The sequence below is a fragment of the Archocentrus centrarchus genome, chromosome 2, assembly GCF_007364275.1.
Source record: "Archocentrus centrarchus isolate MPI-CPG fArcCen1 chromosome 2, fArcCen1, whole genome shotgun sequence".
Classification (NCBI taxonomy): domain Eukaryota; kingdom Metazoa; phylum Chordata; class Actinopteri; order Cichliformes; family Cichlidae; genus Archocentrus; species Archocentrus centrarchus.
The window spans coordinates 18,273,649-18,292,431 of record NC_044347.1 but is presented as its reverse complement, the minus strand read 5'-3'; the positions used below and the strand labels follow the sequence as shown (position 1 = coordinate 18,292,431).

General features: G+C 41.8%; 2 protein-coding genes and 1 long non-coding RNA gene across 3 annotated transcripts; all 3 read left to right on the top strand.

The window, feature by feature from the left end:
* The first annotated feature begins 1,604 nt into the window (after window positions 1-1,604).
* Window positions 1,605-5,220, top strand: LOC115799033 (OX-2 membrane glycoprotein-like). The gene is made up of 7 exons (XM_030755968.1): window positions 1,605-1,704; window positions 2,689-3,027; window positions 3,126-3,431; window positions 3,512-3,550; window positions 3,642-3,741; window positions 3,821-3,877; window positions 4,429-5,220. The coding sequence occupies exons 1-6, from the start codon at window positions 1,641-1,643 to the stop codon at window positions 3,873-3,875; spliced, it is 903 nt and encodes a 300-aa protein (XP_030611828.1). The 5' UTR covers window positions 1,605-1,640; the 3' UTR covers window positions 3,876-3,877; window positions 4,429-5,220.
* A 2,894-nt stretch (window positions 5,221-8,114) lies between these two features.
* Window positions 8,115-14,850, top strand: LOC115798817 (OX-2 membrane glycoprotein-like). Its single transcript, XM_030755794.1, has 3 exons — window positions 8,115-8,178; window positions 14,064-14,402; window positions 14,501-14,850. The coding sequence occupies exons 1-3, from the start codon at window positions 8,115-8,117 to the stop codon at window positions 14,848-14,850; spliced, it is 753 nt and encodes a 250-aa protein (XP_030611654.1).
* A 183-nt stretch (window positions 14,851-15,033) lies between these two features.
* Window positions 15,034-15,863, top strand: LOC115799065 (uncharacterized). Its single transcript, XR_004021523.1, has 3 exons — window positions 15,034-15,121; window positions 15,210-15,271; window positions 15,510-15,863. It is a non-coding gene; the product is annotated as an uncharacterized LOC115799065 (long non-coding RNA).
* The last annotated feature ends 2,920 nt before the right edge of the window (window positions 15,864-18,783 follow it).

The window sequence follows — 18,783 nt, the reverse complement described above, 5'->3', positions numbered from 1 at the left end:
AAATTGATTCCCAACAGACTTTCACCTGAAATTGAAGATGGCCACTAGAGGTCGCTCCACATTCATAGTGAACGTGTCGGAGTTTTTTACAGAACAATAAATCAATGTTTGTACGAAAATACAAATGTTTACTTTTTCATTATCCAAAAATATTTGTCCACTGTTAATATAAAATCAAGTCAATGTTATTTGTGAGGTATTGTTTTAATGTTTTACTTATTTTAGAGAGGCGACAGTTCTCGTAAAACAAAGTTTATTGAAGAAACAGGATAACAAAAAACAGGTGGGAGCGCGTGATGTCTGTCTGGCATACACCTAGGATTTTGGATCTGGGAAGAAGAAAAAAACTGCGTCAGGCAGGAGTGAAATGACTGGGTGTGGTGGTTTAAGGGGACGGACGTGAATGGGCTTACGCAGAAAGGGTCGGGGGTCAAACTGGTCGGGGACGTGGCTGGCAGGGAGTTTCTAGGGTCCGGAGGCAGGGGTGAGTGCGGGCTGGTCCGTGAGGATGGCAGGTGGAAGCGGGAGAAGGTGGGCTCCGTGGCGGGGCTGAGCTGGTTCGTAACTCCGAGAATGTAGGAACTTAACCCGCACACAGCAGCAGGAACCCTCTCAGCTCAGCCAGGTGGAAAAGATTCGTGAGAATGTGCGAGGGATTTAATGTAAGTGCCGACCAAAACACGAGAGAACCCTGGGAGACTGTGGAGGGGGCTGTGGGCTGCACACCCAGTTAGACATTAGAAACGTCACTCGTGTTTCTATTCTGCTTTCTCTGTTAGCTGAACAAACCGAAAATGATTTGTTTTTTTTTTAAATACTGTTGCTTTAACTAACTTTCTGTGTACAGCTGCCTCCATCCATCCATTCTCTTCCGCTTATCCTGTTCAGGGTCGTGGGGGACATTATGCTCATATAAAATTTATTGCCTCAGTTTCCCTCAATTTGTTCAGCTGCTTAAATGTGCTTACATGGTTTGACTTGTGTACAGAGTTCTGACATTGATGGACGTAAACTAATGTGCAGTGGAGCAGCTTACCGCGCACTGTGGGGTCCACGTGATCTGCAAAATTTCTTTCGGCTGTTTTCTTGTGCTTGGTTAAAGAGCTGAAATGAATCCGAGTGTTTAAAACAATGGGGAGTGTCCACTGCAGCCACTGTCAGTGATTTCTATGCTGTAATTTTAATCTTTGGTGTTTTTCTTTTTTTCGCTTCTCCCGATCCTGCTGAACTCCCGCTGTCGCGCCCTTCCTCTTCCGTGCGCGTTTCAGTTTGGAAAGCAAGCAAAGAGCTGCCAGATAATTAAGTTTGACTTATGAATTCAAAAGTACCTTTGAGGGGAAGTCTCGTGAGTACACACGATGTGGATGGCGTTGATTGGACCAGTACACATCTTGACTGTACCATTATCAAAATAAAAATAGGGAAGACGAGCAACAAGTGCTGTTTACATATAAAGCGATAATTTGCCATTATTGATTGATTGATAGTCGACTCTTACTATATTCTTATTCTATTCACATGTATTTGTTATCTGTGGATTTTTAGCTAAGTTGTTTATATGACCCCTCCAACGACCAACTTACCCGGAACTATAGAAATGTCGAGTTCCGCAGTCGGACAATGAATGAAGTTTGAATGAAATGTTAGTTTTTAGAGTTTTACATTATGTTGTCGCCGTGTTTATTTCTGGAATCTTTGACAAAGGTGAGAAGAAACTACTTGTTAATGGCAGTGTGAGGTTTTTTTTTTTTTTTAATTTGAAGGTAATTATTTAAATGTATTACACGACCCAAAAGTGTAGTTACATTTTTCAAGAGGTACGTACGTCGGGTCACGTTACGACGTACGGTTCAGAGGGCTTTCCAGTTAAGTATGTAGCCCCAGCGCAGAAGTCGAGATTACAGAGAACCATGTTAATTCTAATTCAGCCCGTTTGATCTCTAAATAGGGTGTTGCGCTGACCCAGAAAGTTACCATATCGACCCCTAGATTTCATGGCAGCTTTGACCACTCATTTTTTTTTCTTCATTAACTTAATTTCATGAAATATTCTTAAAGTGACAACTGAATTTAAATCGATTAAACTAACTGTACATATTTTATTTCCTCTCTTTGAAAAAGAAAGTGTGTTACTCCTGTGTGGTCCAGCAGATTACAGCTCTGATTATATTTATATTCAGAAAATGACCCACACCGATGTGAGAACATGGAGTTCTCCCGTCTGCAGCTGCGCTCTGACTGACTTTTCCCAGCACAAGAACATCGAGCCCGTAGCAGCAGCATATTAAATTATATATTCATTTTTATAGGCTACAATATGTGGCATCTGTAATTGGTAAATGTATATTTTTTAATCGGAGGGTGTAGCAAAAAAAAATTTAAAAATAAAAGGAATCCACGCACCATTTGTGGATCTGTGCAAACCAGAATATTCCTGAGGTTAGGACTAAAAGAAGCTGTGCTTTTTCAAGGCTGAAAAGGTCAAACAAGGTGCTGATTTTTTGCCTCTCTTTAATTTGGCATCAGATTGGTTAGGCTGCATGTGAGAATGAAGGTTAAAAAAAGTATTACATGCAGGAATCATAAGAACAGGCAACACTGACTTACAAAGTCCTGTTGTTGCCTGTTGGACTTGAACTTGAACAGAAAATTTCATGTTCCTCACACCTTGAACTGTGTCTCCTGCAGCTCTAACAGCAGTGATCCAAACACAGCAGACTGTGCTGGCAGCAGTGGCAGAAGATGCTGAATTCAGCTGTCAGCTCTTGGAGACTAAAGACGTCCTTCAGGTCACATGGCAGAAAATCTCAGGTGATGGAGGGGAGAATGTTGCCACCTACAACAAGTACTTTGGTCAGAGAGTGAATGCTGGATTTACTGATAAATTCCAGTTTAAATATACTGGACTACAGAACTGCTCCATAGTCATCAGGAATGTGATGGAGCAGGATGAAGGCTGCTATCACTGTCTGTTTAACACTTATCCTGAAGGCTCCTTCACTGGTAAACCCTGCCTCCAAGTCTATGGTAAGGAGTTGGTGAGAGCCTCGAACAATCATAGTGGACATAAATGTGTTAGAAGCTGGTGTCTCTGTGAGAACATGTTGATTCTTCCTCCTTCTCAGAGCTGCATGAACCTGTTCTTGATGTCAGAGAGTCAAACTCTCCTGCAGAGTGGGTTGTTTCCTGTTCAGCCACTGGTCGACCTGCTCCCACTGTAACACTCAGTGTCTCACAACAACACCTCAGCTTCTCCCAGTACAACACTGTCAGTGTGTCCAACACCAACACTACATTCACTGTCACCACTACAGCTGTGCTCTCAGGTTCACGGAGAAACAGCACACAGGTGGGATGTGCAGCACGAGTGCTCTCTGCTCCTCAGATAGAGGTCATTCAGGTCTTTCCTGAGGATGATCATGATGATGATGGTGAGGAAGGCTTTTAAAGTCAGTGATTTATAACTTGATGATTACTCTGTGATTCTAATGTTTGGGTTCATTTTTTCCAGGTGTGGATGGGAAATCTGGATCTAATCACAGAAGTTCAGGTTTGTTAATATTTGTATGCTTAAATTTTCCTTTTCAATCTGTTGAAACTTTAAAAGGGTTTATTTCCTCTGGTCCTTCTTTTCCTCAAAGGAATCAGGATTTCAGTCATTTCCTCCTCTGTGTTGTTGGCTGCCTGTGGTTGTGTTGCTACACTGATCTCTGCCCAACTTCGAAACAGGCCTCAGAGCAGGTACTCCTCTTAAACTGTTTCTCCTTTTCATTCAGCTCATAAACATTTGTGCAGCTTTAACTGTTCTTAAATCTTTCAGTCCGACTCACAATGAGCTCCAGATGAAGGAGACACCTGAAACTAGAAACATTTAAGAGTAAGTTATTCTTTATCCTGTCAGTCTGCACTGGGAAAGCTGCTCATTTCTTCTGCACTCTTCAATATATTACCACATTTAAAATCTTCCAACTTTTCTCCAGAGCTCTCTTCTTCTATTTCCTTTCTGATCTAAGTAATCAAACTCTGACAGATGTTTGTTTGCTCAAAGTTTTTAATCTGTTGAAAGTACTTTAACCTCTTGAGACCCTGCATTCACATATGGGGACATTACATTTTGGCTTTGCTGCACCTTATACTTCAGTATTTTATACTTTGTTAAGTCATGTTGTTTTTGTTGTGTTATGCTATAAAATAATCTCAGTGTCCACATCTGAGGACATCTTTTTTTCTCACAAAAGTATGTAACAACCATGTAACAAAATACAACTTCCTGTTCAAAAAGGAAACTTAGTGTATATACATTTCAGGTCCATCTAATTACAAATATCTAGGAGAAATTGAAAATGCATCGCAAACAGGAGCTGAGGTCTCAGGAGGTTAATTTTACAGTATTAACAGAGCGATGTTACAATGTTTTGTCATTCACAGAATCATCTTCAGTCAAACAAGGTGACATCAGCTCAGAAAGAAGACATCTACTGATAAACCCTTTTACCACACTGCGTTTTGTTAAACAAACTGGTGCTACAATTGTGTAATTTTTATGTCATCTCTTGGTGCTATTTTTTCTACATTTAAATATTTATTTAATACTGGTGAGAAAATGTTAGTTATAGAACGTGATGTTTTGTTATCTTGTTTTGCAGCTATTTTGTATTAAATTAATTTAAATGGGAATTTTGAAAATCAGCAGGAGAGATTAACATGAAACCTTTCTCCTCGTGCTAATGCACACAATCATAATGAACACCTCTGAAAACTTTACAATATGAACATATTTCTACCTGAAACTACACTAACTGGCAGCTGAGGTCTCTTTGAGACATTTACTGGTCAATAAATAAATATTTGTAGGAAAAAGCTCCACATATACACTGTTAAATCTTTCTGTTACACAATCCAGAAGTATTTGTCAGTCTGATAACATAAAACGTTTTTTATGTTTTTTACACATTGTTCTAACATTTTAATGTTTCTGGTTTGACAAATCTGCAAACAAAGCACTAATTATCAAACATGTTTAATGTAGATTTTAGGTATCTGCTTCTTCTTCTCTGTGTCACTCTGACCTCACTGAAAGGCTCTATATTGTCTTATTCTGTCTCCATGCAGTCTTACAGATATCCCACATGTTGATCTGTCAGTCTAAAAACATGCAGACAGCTGTCACACTCTGTCCTGCTGAGTGAGTCCTTTGCAAAGATAAATAAATCTCATAATGACTGATTGTGTGCACATTGATTTATTTCAGATTTCGACAACAAGTGTTTTAGCAAACAGATGATCAGTCTTACTATTGCTCTGCTTTACCTACATTTTTATATTGTATGTAGCTGTTGCAGAGAGAAGGTGTTGTTCATTTTTAATGTCTTTTTCTTTGTAAATACTGAGAATATAATTTACCTTGTGTTGTATTACTGACCTTCTGTTGGTGGGATTGTGTGTTGCACCGAGACGTGATTATGCATTGAGCACATGACTAATTGAGGGATGCATGCTGTTCCATCTCTGCTAGTATGTCCTCCTCTGCTCCACCCAGCAGCTGTTCCACCTCTGCTGTTGGGACACCTCACGGTTTTTCTGTGGATGAGGTGCGTGCTGAGCTGCGGAGGTTGCAGCGGGGGAAGTCTGCTGGTCCTGATGGAGTAGGACCTAGGCTTCTCAAGGAGTGTGCATCTAAGTTAACTGTGCCTCTTCAGACTTAATTCAGTCAGAATCTTCGCACCTTGTCCGGTGGAAATTGTCATGCCTTGTGCTGGTTCCTAAAGTGGGGAGATCGGCAGGGGTCAAGGACTATAGATCGGTGGCCCTGACGTCTGTTATTAAGAAGACTTTTGAGACTTTCTCCGGGTCCTCAAGCCACAGGTGGAGCAGACTGTGGACCCATTGCAGTTTGCCTATCAGGAGAGAATTGGGGGGTGGGGGTTTGATTTTACCAGCCCCTTCAGTACAATCAGGCCACAAATTATGAGAGAGAAGCTGGAATTGATAGGAGTGGATCCTATGTTAATCACGTGGATTAACAGCTACCTCACAGAGCGTCCACAGTTCATCAGGTTGGGCAGCAGCATCTCAGAGACAGTAGTGACCAACATTGGGGCTCCTCGAGGTACAGTACTGTCACCTTTTCTTTTTGCCTTATTCACCGCTGACTTCACATATAAGTGTGAACTTTGTCACATCCAAAAATACTCAGATGATGCAGCAGTGGTGGCATATGTGAAAGGAGCAGAGGAAGTGGGGTACAGAGAGCTTATTGCAGCTTTTACAGCCTGGAGTAGGAGAAATGGTCTGATCTTGAATACATCTAAGACCAAGGAGATGATTGTGGACTTCCGGCAACAGAGAAGTAAGCCCATCATCCCCATAAGCCCATCATAATTGATGGTGAGAGCAGTGGAGTTGTTCCATCCTACAAATATCTTGGAGTCCTTATTGACAACAAGCTGGACTGGTCAGTGCATGTGGATGCAGCTTATAAGAAAGGACAGAGCAGACTCTACTTTTTGAGGAGGCTCAAATCTTTCAATGTCTGCAATGAGTTCCTGCACACTTTTTACCAGTCTGTTGTCGCAAGTGCTGTGTTTTTCAGGGTGGCTTGTTGGGGGAATCTGGTCAGAGAGTGTGTTTCTGTGGTGGGTGGGAGAGTGGACTATGTGGGGAAGCTGGTGGAGAAGAGCGTGAGGGGGTCTTATGCAGACCATCCTTAGCTACAGCAAACACCCTCTGGATGAGACTCTGGCAGGTCAGAGAAGCAGCTGAAGTAACAGGCTCCTCTCACTGCGCTGTAGGACTGAGAAGTTCAGGAAGTCCTTTGTTCCTGCAGCTGTAAGGTTGTACAACACCTCTTGTTGATGTGTGCATTTGTTTTATATCTTTCCTGTCTGGTTTGCACCAGGTGTGATTTGTGATGTTTTTGTGATGTGATGTGTAGTTGCTTCTATCTACCAATGACACGCAGAAGATAAGTTAGTTTGGATTTAAGTTTGAAAAGAAAAGAACGGATGATACGGACAATAACATCTCCTAAATGTTTTGGAAGAAGGTGCACACAATATGTTTATGTATTTTACTTTGGATGTAAGTTTTATTCTGGTTGTAAATGTTAATTAACTAACATGTGTTTATATTGTGCATTCAATATAGCTTTTCACGGCGTTCGCTGGCAAAGAAGATTTGCCGTGTGACAAAGAAGAGAATAAAAGCTGGTTAACATCAGTTGGAGCGTGGCTTTATTCTGCACCAAACAAAAACCTCTGGGAGCAGTTATATTCTATTTATTTATTTTTATCACTGTTGTGTATGTAAAGTTGTGCGCTCATAGTATAAGGGCTCACTGTGTGCCTGTGACACTTTTACTCTCACTTTGTTGTTATTGTAGGCTGAACTATTTCCTTGTTGCTGTAACAGTAATTTCCCTTCTGGGATCAAAAAAGTGTCGATCTTATTTTGCTTGTTTTAGCTGAGTTATATAACTTAAACACACAAGAATAAAATTAGTTTTAAACATCTGTTCATACATGTACATATAGATGAGGTATATGTGTTGTCACTACTACAGCTGTGCTCTCAGGCTCACACAGAAAGAGCACACAGGTGCTGGTGACAGTGAATGCTCAGACAGAGGTGATTGTGATGATTCCTGATGATAACACTGGTGATGAGAAACTTTTTCTTGATGTGTTTTAAAGCTATATTTCTTAATCTGTAGTTGCTTTATAGGCAGTAAATTTATTATCAATTTATTTCCCCTCTTTTCAATAAACTAACGTCCAGTTTCTTTAGTTCAACATTGCAGCTTAAACACTAGTTTAGGATCCACATCATCAACCTGCCATTTAGTTGAAAAAACATAAAAATACAACAGCTGAACACAGAAAAATAATTCTTTTTACTTCAAAAATCATCTTAAAACATTTGACTTTTTTTTTAACCTTTAATCCCTTTTTTTTTTAAGCAGGTTAAATGCTTGTTCTAACAAGTCTGTCTAAAACCAGTTAAACTAGAACTCAGTGTCACCATCTTCATAAATATAGGACTGTAATAAAAAGAGGGCAAACAGGTCATACATGCTGTACCTGCGCAGCCTTACAGTTCACTTCAGTTTGAATGAAATGGCACAGATTGGATTTATACATTATGTTTCTGCTGTTTTTATATTTGGAGTCTTTGACAAAGGTGAGATGAAGCTGTATGTTAATGACAGTGTGTGAGTTTTTTTTAGACAAAGGTCATTTCATTACTTTTTAAATAAGTAGCCCTTCATAACTCCTGTTAATTGTGGTGGTGACAGGGTTCATTCATGTGAAGTATCTTCAGAGTAGTGGTGCACATATGTAGTATTAGAGTATGGATATATTAATAAATTAAGAGGGTGTCAGTGATTGTCAGTCCAAATAGCTCACAAAATAATTGCTTTAGTTCATTCATGATTTTATGAACAGTATACATTACCTTGATGTGCAATAATTAATTATTCAAATTCTTATTACAAAACTTTCACCTGTTGCAATTTTATTTTAATCACTAATAAAAGCCAAAAAACAAGAAATATATGTACCATTCCTATTAGTATATATCAATCTGTCTATTAAAATGTAGGAATCTTAACATCATACTTGTAATTCTGAATTCTGTAATTTTATTTTATTTTGTAATAAGAATGAAGATCATAGAATTTCTAATGAAGGTCTAATTCTTACACTATAAAAACATTAGCACACATAATATTGCTACAACTGCAGATTCGAACTTTGAATACAAGCTGAAACATATTTTTGGCTTTCATTAAAACCATCAGAATTTTAATGAAATTGTGTCATTAAACGATGAGTGTGAGGCTCTGGTCAGATGTTACTGTTTTTTGGGATACATTGCAGTCTATCAAATATAAATGAACCTGAGTTTCATGTTTAACAGGAAAAACTGCTCAGTCTTCATGTTTTCAACTGTCTGTTACTAAAACATCAGGAAACTATTTATGGCCATTGTTCCATGAGTACAAATGGGGTGGCTGTGGCTCAGGAGGTGGAGGTGGAGTAGGCCATCCACCAATTGGAAGGTTGATGGTTCAATCTTTGGCTAATCCAGTCTACATTTCAAAGTATCCTTGGGCAAGAGTGTGAATGAATGTGAATGTCAGAGAGGAAGTACTCAGGCATAGAAAAAAACTGCTTGTATGAATGTGTTAAATGTTGATAACAAAGACAATGCTGCACTATGTTACAGTAATATACAAAAGTGTTAAATGTCAATAATCCCTGGAGGCAACCAGGAAGTGTAAATACCTTTCTGGAAGCTCCCCATCTCCCGGAGAGTGCGCTCCTGTTCCCATGAACATTCAGTCTCTTTACCTTTTGTTTCATTGCTGTTGTTGTAGCCTGGTACCCCCATGTCCCTTTAATGTCCTACCTTTGTTATTTGTATGTAATTAGTAAACCTTCCACCAATTTCTGTCACCCCATTCTCCCTTGTAGTCTCCTGTATAAATATCATTCTTATAGATGACTCTGGGTTGGTTTACCTACTTAGATCCACCCTCTGTATCTGTAAACCTACCATATACCGGTATACTTTAATAAACACACCATCACAGCAAACTAAAGGAAACCAGGGCCTGGAGTCAGTTTTCAACTGGGTGAAGGAGGCATGTTGTATTGAGTGCTTTACCATTTACCATGCACCCTCTAGCTTTGGGGATGGTGCCAGAAAGGCCCTTGTGTATGTTGTCACTATCTGTAGGAGGCCCCGTTTACACGACACTGTTTCAAAATGAAAATGGCGTCATTTTGATGCCTCTTGGCCTTCCGTTTACACGACAACGGAGTGAAAACGATGTGTTTCGGAAACGGGGTCCAGAGTGGAGCGTTTCAGAAACGCACCGACTTGCATTCTCGTGTAAACGCTTGAAACTGGGGTGATTTCAAAATGGGTGACTCGCACATGCGCACTATGGTTGCGACGGCCACAGCTTTCCGTGCATTCGCAAATTGATAAACAGTACTCATGGATTCACGAGTGCTTCTTGTGCTTTTCTTGTGTTTTTACCGGTTTGTAATTCAGCGTTGTGTGCACCAGCGATCCAACCTCATCGTCAGTCCACACAAAATCTCTCACATTGGCCGTTTTGTAAGTAATGAATAATTTGCCGCGCTTCCTACTGTGTCCCTCCACGCATGCGCTTCTTGCGTAAACAAGCTTTGCAAAGAGAAAACCAACGCCAACTTGTGGCCTGGCATGGGAACTACATTGTTTTCATCATTTCACGTGTCATCGTGTAAATGCAGATCGTTTCTGAAACGCTATCGTGTAAACGGAAGGCTGAAACGACAAAACGACACCGTTTCCAGTGGAAACGGCATCGTGTAAACAGAGCCGGAGAGTCATAGCACCACTTTAGTGCCCCAATAATTTTCTATGGTTCATTAATATAATTTTTAATGTGTGAATGCTTTCAATTATATTTATATTACTTTGAAAAAGTAATAACTACATAATAATATATATGTTAAGACAAAAACCCCATAAAACTCTTTCATTGTATTTGATTGATCAAAGGGAACAGCACAAATTCAGCTTGTGACCTTACGTCAACTTCCTGTTAGCCAGTAAATGTTTTTTTTTGTTACTTATCTTTAGTTAAGCGGGTACTTTGTAATAAATTTTTGCTCTGTAAGTGTTTGGGAACTCAAAGAGTCTATAAGGCCTTGTCAGGCTCACTGACTTCAGCAAAGAAAACAACAGTCTTCTTTTTCCACTGCCACTCAGGAGTTCCTATCCCTCATGAAGCCTCACAAAGATTTATTTAAGGCTCTATAGACATGTACAAACTGAAATAAATATCTCTGACACTTCTTCTCACATCACTAATCTGTGAACACAGTTTGTCTTTTCTCCATCTGTCATAAAACTACTTGAGAAACATAATTTGGGATGCTGTAGCCCATTCCCTGTACTGTTTGCTTTAAACACAGATTAAAAGCTCTGAAATGCATCAACATTATCTCTACTTTCATACTCTGTGCTTTCAAACAGCAACAGAAAGTGTGATTTTATAGAGATTTATAATGATAAGTTCATTATATTTTTCTGCTGTTGCCTGTTATAGATTTATTGTTTTTGCTGTTTGATGCACAAACTCTCACTCCAAAGCTTTCTTCCACTCATACGGGGCCGGGTCGCAGGGGCGGCAGCCTAAGGAGAGAAGTCCAGATCTCCCTCTCCCCAGCCACCTCCTCCAGGGGGACCCCAAGGCATTTACAAGCCAGCCGAGCGATATAATCTCTCAAGCATGTCCTGGGTCTGTCCCGGGGCCTCCTCCTGGTAGGATATGCCCGGAACACCTCACCCAAGAGGCGCCCAGGAGGCAATCTAGTTAGATGCCCGAATCAACTCAACTGGCACCTTTTGATGTGGAGGTGCAGCAGCTCTACTTTGAACCCCTCTCAAATGGCTGCACTCCTCACCCTATCGCTAAAGCAGAGGCCAACCACCCTTCAGAGGAAGCTCATTTCTACCACTTGTATTCGTGACCTTGTTCTTTAGATCATTACCCAAAGCTCATGACCATAGGTGAGGGTCAGGACGTAGATTGACTGGTAAATCAACAGCTTTACTACAGACTGGTGCAGCGTCCACATCACTGCAAACACAGCCCCAATCTGTCTGTCAGTCTCCTGCTCCCTTCTCCTGTCACCCATGAACAAGACCCCGAGATACTTAAACTCCTCCACTTGGGGTAGCAACTCATCCCTGAGCCAGAGTGGGCACTCAACTGAGGACCATGGCCTCAGACTTAGTGGTGCTGATTCTCATGCCAGCCGCTTCACACTCAGCTGTGAACTGTTCCACTGCAAGTTGAGGGCCACCACGTGATGAACAGGTCCTCATCATCCACAAAAAGCAGAGATGAGACCATTCTGAAGCCACCAAGGCAGAAGCCTTCGACCACTTGGCTACGCCTGGAAATTCTGTCCATAAAAATTATCAACAGAATCGGTGACAAAGGGCAGCCCTGGCAAAGTCCAACACCCACTGGAAACTAATCCAACTTATTGCTGGCCATACAGACCAAGCTCTCACTGTGGTTGTACAGGGTCTGAATGGCCTGCAACAACGAGCTAGACACCCTATACTCCCACAGCACCTCCCACCGAGGGACACGGTCGAATGCCTTCTCCAAGTCCATAAAATACATGTAGACTGGGTGGGCAAACTCCCACACACACTCGAATATTCTCGAGAGGATGAAGAGCTGGGCCAGCATTCCATTGTTCCTCTTGAATCCAAGGTCCAACTAACGGACAGACCCTCCTTTCCAGAACCCTAGCTTAGACCTTACCAGGGAGGCTGAGGAGTATGATCCCCGATAGTTGGAGCAAACCCTCTGGTCTCCCTTCTTAAAGATGGGGACCACCATCCCAGTCTGCCAATCCAGTGGCACTGCCCCAGAGCTCCATATGACATTACAGAGGCGTGTCAACCAAGACAGCCCTACAACATCCAAAGCCTTCAGGAGCTCAGGGTGAATCTTGTCCACCCCAGGGGCCCTGCCACCAAGGAGTTGTTTAACCTACCTCAGTGACCTCACCCCCAATGATGGGCAAGCTGTTCCCCTTATCCCCAGACTCTGCTTCCTCTACAGAAGGCATGTGAAGGTCCTTGAAATATTCCTTCCTCCTCCTGACTACAACCTCAGTTGATGTCAGCAGCACCCCACTCGCACTATAAACAATGTGAGTAGAGCACTACTTTCCCCTCCTGAGTCACCTGATGGTTTGCCAGAATTGCTTCAAGGCCATCTGAAAGTCTTTTTTCCATGGCTTCGTCAGTTTTTGCTCTGGCCACTGCCTGAGCATCATTCTGCTTGGCCTGACAGTACCCGTCAGCTGCTTCGGGAGTTCCACAGGCCAACCAAGCTAGATAGGACTCCTTCTTCAGCTTGATGGCTCCCATCATCTCCGATGACCACTATCTGGTTCAGGGATTACCACCATGACAGGCACCAGCTACCTTGCAGCAGCAGCTCTGAGCAGCAGCCTCAACAATGGAGGTGCGGAGCATGGTCCATTCTAACTCATTGTCCTCACCTTCCTTGGAATGCTGTCAAAGTTCTACCATAGGTGGGAGATGAAGATCTCACAGACTGGGGCCTCTGCCAGGCGTTCCCAGTGCACCCTCACAATACACCTAGGTATGCCAGGTCTGTTCAACATCCTCCTCCACCACCTGACCCAACTCACCCCCAGGTGGTGATCAGTTGACAGCTCAGCTCCTTCTTCACCTGAGTGCCCAGAACGTAAGGCTGCAGATCTGATGATGCGATAACAAAATTGATCATTGACCTGCGCCCTAGGGTCTCCTGGTGCCACTTGCACATATGGACATCCTTACGTTCAAACATGGTGTTTGCTATGGACAAACTGCAGTTTCCACAGAAGTTCAGTAACAAAACACCATTTGGGTTCAGATCAGGCAGGCCGTTCTTCCCAGTCACTTCCCTCCAGGTCTGACTGTCATCGCCCACGCGAGCATTGAGCATCTTCCAGTAGGACGATGGAGTCACCAGATAAAGCACCCTCAAGCACCCCACCCAGCAACTCCAAGAAGGGTGGGTGCTCTGAACTGTCATTTGGTGCATAACTACAAAGGGGTAGAGGGGTTTGTGTGTCCCAGTGATCCCAGGAACTATATTGTCTGGGGGCCTATCCATCTGGTCTCCCATTGGTCTTGGGTGAGGGGCCAGACAGAGAGCGGTTCCAATGACCCTATGGATGCTAAATAATACACATGTCAAAACTAAAAAAAAAAACCAACAGAAAGTTTTAACCTTTCAACTTTTTCATAATGTGGTTATTTTTTATTATTTCTTGAATCTGGGATCACATGCTCTCCGTTGAAATGTTTTTGCTGCATGTGAGAATGAGGATAAAGGTAAAAGTGTGTGTTACATGCAGGGATCATATGAACTGGAGCTACCAGACTTGTTAATGTCAGTAAATGTTGGACTTGAATGTGAACAGAATACTGAATGTTCCTCACACCTTGAACTGTGTCTCCTGCAGCTCTAACAGCAGTGATCCAAACACAGCAGACTGTGCTGGCAGCAGTGGGAGAAGATGCTGAATTCAGCTGTCAGCTCTTGGAGACTAAAGACGTCCTTCAGGTCACATGGCAGAAATTAATACCTAATGGGGAGGTGAATGTTGCCACCTACAACAAGTACTTTGGTCAGAGAGTGAATGATGGATATAAAGATAAATTTAAGTTTAAATATACTGGACTACAGAACTGCTCCATAGTCATCAGGAATGTGACAGAGCAGGATGAAGGCTGCTATCACTGTCTGTTTAACACTTATCCTGAAGGCTCCTTCACTGGTAAACCCTGCCTTCACGTCTATGGTAAGGAGTTGGTGAGAGCCTCAAACAATCCTAGTGGACATAAATGTGTTAGAAGCTGGTGTCTCTGTGAGGACATGTTGATTCTTCCTCCTTCTCAGAGCTGCATGAACCTGTTCTTGATGTCAGAGAGTCAAACTCTACTGCAGAGTGGGTTGTTTCCTGTTCAGCCACTGGTCGACCTGCTCCCACTGTAACACTCAGTGTCTCACAACAACACCTCAACTTCTCCCAGTACAACACTGTCAGTGTGTCCAACACCAACGCTACATTCACTGTCACCACTAGAGCTGTGCTCTCAGGTTCACGGAGAAACAGCACACAGGTGGGATGTACAGCACGAGTGCTCTCTGCTCCTCAGATAGAGGTCATTCAGGTCATTCCTGAGGATGATGATGATGATGATGATGATGATGATGATGATGGTGAGAATCTCTTTCAAAGTCATTAATTTATAACTTGATGATCACTCTGGGATTCTAATGTTTGGGTTTCTTTTTCCAGATCTGGATGAGAAATCTAATGATGGACATTTTGGTGTGTTAACATTTGTATGTTTTAAAGTCAGTTTCCTATTGTTATTTTATGGATGATGAAAGTATTATAAAATCTTTTTTTCCCATTTTTCTCAAAGGAAGGATTTTACTCATCCTGTTCGTTGTGGCGTTAGTGGTCTGTGCCGGTGCATTTGTGTTCCTAAATAGAAAGAAGTGTCTGAGCAGGTACTCTTCTTGGAAATGTCTGGGTTATTGTAAATCCTGTGTGCCATTCAGCTGTTCGTGCACCTTTAACTGTTCTTAAATCTTTCAGACTGTCAAAGAGGAGCTGCTGATGAATGAGACACGAGAAACTACGACCACACACATTCATGAGTTAGTCACACTTTCTCTTGGCATGGTCAAAGTTATTTAATCTTTTTTTCTCCCTCTTCTATAATTTCACATTTCATTTCTTCTCATTTGTCTCTACAGTCCCATTTTATCATTTTACTTTCAGGGCTAATTTAACACCAGAAACTCTTAAACACTTTTATCTGTCTAAGCTATTACTCAAAGTACTTTGATTATATTATTTACTAATGAAACATTTTTTGTTTGTTTTCACTTCAAGGACTGATGCAACTTTAGTCACGAGAGAGCAGTGAGGTCAGACAAGAAGCCACTCCTGAGAGGAATCAACAATAACCTGGTGTTGTCTTCAGCAGCAGGAAGACTCAAATTTGATGAAATTGCTGCTGTGACTGCAGCTACTGCTTAAAAAGGGAAAATAATCCCAGTCACAGTGTTATTAAACTATTATATGATTCTGTTAAAAGTTTATTTTCTCCCAAAGATTTACTTTTTCACTTTACGTATATTTATTTTTGCAGAGGTAATTCAATATGTTTAAATGGTGTGGGTGGTTTTAGTTGCGTGCAGTGGTAGTATTTCAGATTCTGACATACAGGGGTTGGACAATGAAACTGAAACACCTGTCATTTTAGTGTGGGAGGTTTCATGGCTAAATTGGACCAGCCTGGTGGCCAATCTTCATCAATTGCACATTGCACCAGTAAGAGCAGAGTGTGAAGGTCCAATTAGCAGGGTAAAGAGCACAGTTTTGCTCAAAATATTGCAATGCACACAACATTATGGGTGACATACCAGAGTTCAAAAGAGGACAGATTGTTGGTGCACGTCTTGCTGGCGCATCTGTGACCAAGACAGCAAGTCTTTGTGATGTATCAAGAGCCACGGAATCCAGGGTAATGTCAGCATACCACCAACAAGGATGAACCACATCCAACAGGATTAACTGTGGACGCAAGAGGAAGCTGTCTGAAAGGGATGTTCTGGTCTAAAACCAGGTGTTTCAGTTTCATTGTCCAACCCCTGTAAGTAAAGTGATGTCTAGTGAGTTGTTTTTTGTTTGTTTATTTTCTATTCTCAAAGAAGTTTCAGTTCAGCTGCAAATGGGATTCAGCTCTTGTAGTTCAAAGAAATGTGAAAAGGGATGGTAGTTTAACCCCAACTTTATTTTGTGTCCCTAAACACGACTTCTTGTGTCTGCTAGCCATCTGTATGCTGATTATAAGACACTAAAGTCTGTATTTAGAGGCTGGGGTAGCAGGCTAAGTCATTCTAACTTTCCCGCCAGAGATCCAAATTTGAGTCGTACACATCAGTTTTTCAAACATCATTTGTGTGATTATGTTTATATATGATTTAATTACAAATATGTCACTTGGTTTGGTTTGGGCATTAGAAACTGTTTGGTTGGACTTAGAAGAATATCAAAGTTTGGGTTAAAGCAAATCTTTTAAAACTTTCTTTGGTTTCATGGTGATGTCTTTTCTACAGTATATCCATGCTGCTGACAGGAAATATATTTCCTATTGTTTTAGGCTTTCGCCCTAAAATAGCTGTTGTCCCTTTAAGACTGTCAGTAAATGGCAAGTAACAGGAAGTGATGTAGCCAGAAATGGTAGAAGCCAGGAAAACTAGCAAGAAGGCTGCAGTAATTCATGCGTTCACCATCTCATGCAATTCTGCTGTTCTAGACCTCATAAAGGCATTCCCTGTAAGTAGGATGTTTAACTGGAAGTATATATTTGGTATTGTTGTAGTTTGGGACATTTTTTTTCCAAATATACTAATTTGTATTGTATATGAAGATTATGTTTGTTGTAAATACATTAGTTGATGGAAGGTCATATTTCTGCGTTATATATGGCAGACACTTTATGTTAAACACTTCTTTTTAGACATGCGTGCATTTGAAGTACTAAACTCCCCGTGTATTTACTATTCTGTGTATTGTATTTCAGTTTCACACCGTTCACATTATAAAGACGCTCAAGTTCGACAGGGTGTCCTGGATTTATTGTGTGGAGGTGTTTAGCTTGCTGGATAGCCGAATGGAGATTTCTGCGAGGCCAGTACAGTGAAAAGGGAGACCTGCGATTGTGAGCGTCCAGCCGAACCACTTTCTGCAGTGAGACCGGCGCAACAGCTGCAGCACCACAAGAAAGAATCAAGGTAATACCTGCCTGCTCGACATGGATAACAAAGTAAAAGATGTTGACACCCAGTCCACAACATCCCATTCAAGTAAAGCTTCAGTGGCATCAAGCATTTCTATGGCAGCTGCTACGGCACGTGCAAAGGCAGAAGCTGCTCAGGCCAGAGCTGCATTTTCGAAGAAAGAGATAGAAATAAAAATTGAAAAGGCCCGTTTAGAGGCTACACTAAAAGCTTTAGAAAAGGAGAGAGAGGCAGAGGCTGCACTTGCCGAAGCGGCAGTTATGGAGGCTGCAGTGGCAAATCTGGAGACCACAAGTGAATGTAAAACGCAGCTAACACCTCCACAGAGTTCCCGACAACGTACCGAACAGTATGTTAGGGAACACAGTCATCTCAGCGGTAGCAGACCATCACTAAAACTTGAACCCTCACTACAGAGTAACCACTCTCACGCACAAGGAGACAAGAAACAAAGATAAATCAACAGTCCTGCAAAGCTCCCAGCCTCCTAGTCACATTGAGGATGACAACACTCATTCCAACCAAGGTTTTACACATCAACATCAGTCACACAATATAAATGGAGTGCCAGGATACACATCAAAGCTAGAAACCCGAAACCATTATCCATCTTCTGCTCCACATTGCTCCGGTGATGCAGCCCAAATTGACCTAGCCAGATACTTAGCTCGCAGCCAGCTAATGTCATCAGGACTTGTGAAATTTGACGACAAGCCTGAAAACTATCTAGCATGGAAATCATCATTCCTTGATGTTACTGAGGACCTAGCTCTGAGAGCAGAAGAAGCTGACCTGTTAATTAAATGGCTAGGAGCAGAGTCTTCTGAGCATGCTCGACGCATCAAATCTGTAAATGTGAGAAATCCATCTGTCGGACTTGAACACATATGGGACAGATTGGATGAGCTGTATGGGTCGCCAGAAGCTATCGAAGGAGCTCTATTTGCAAAGCTTGAAAGATTCCCAAAAATTGGGCTTAAGGAGCACCATAAGCTAAGGGAGCTATATGATTTGCTGTCTGAGATTGAATCAGCAAAACAAGAAGGATACTTGCCAGGCCTGTCATACCTTGACACTGCTAGAGGCATCCATCCTATTGTACAAAAACTACCATATGGGCTTCAAGACAGGTGGGTGATGGAGGGTTCACACTACAAACAAGTGCACAAGGTGTTTTTTCCACCATTTTCATTCTTCTTAGAGTTTGTGCGCAAGCAAGCAAAGGCACTTAATGACCCAAGCTTCAGTCTCCAGTTATTTTCCACTGCTTCTACTGCAATCAGAAGGGATAAGTTCTCACAGAGCCACATCACAGACCGAAGACCAGTCTCGGTACATAAAACTGACGTCTCCCTGTCCAA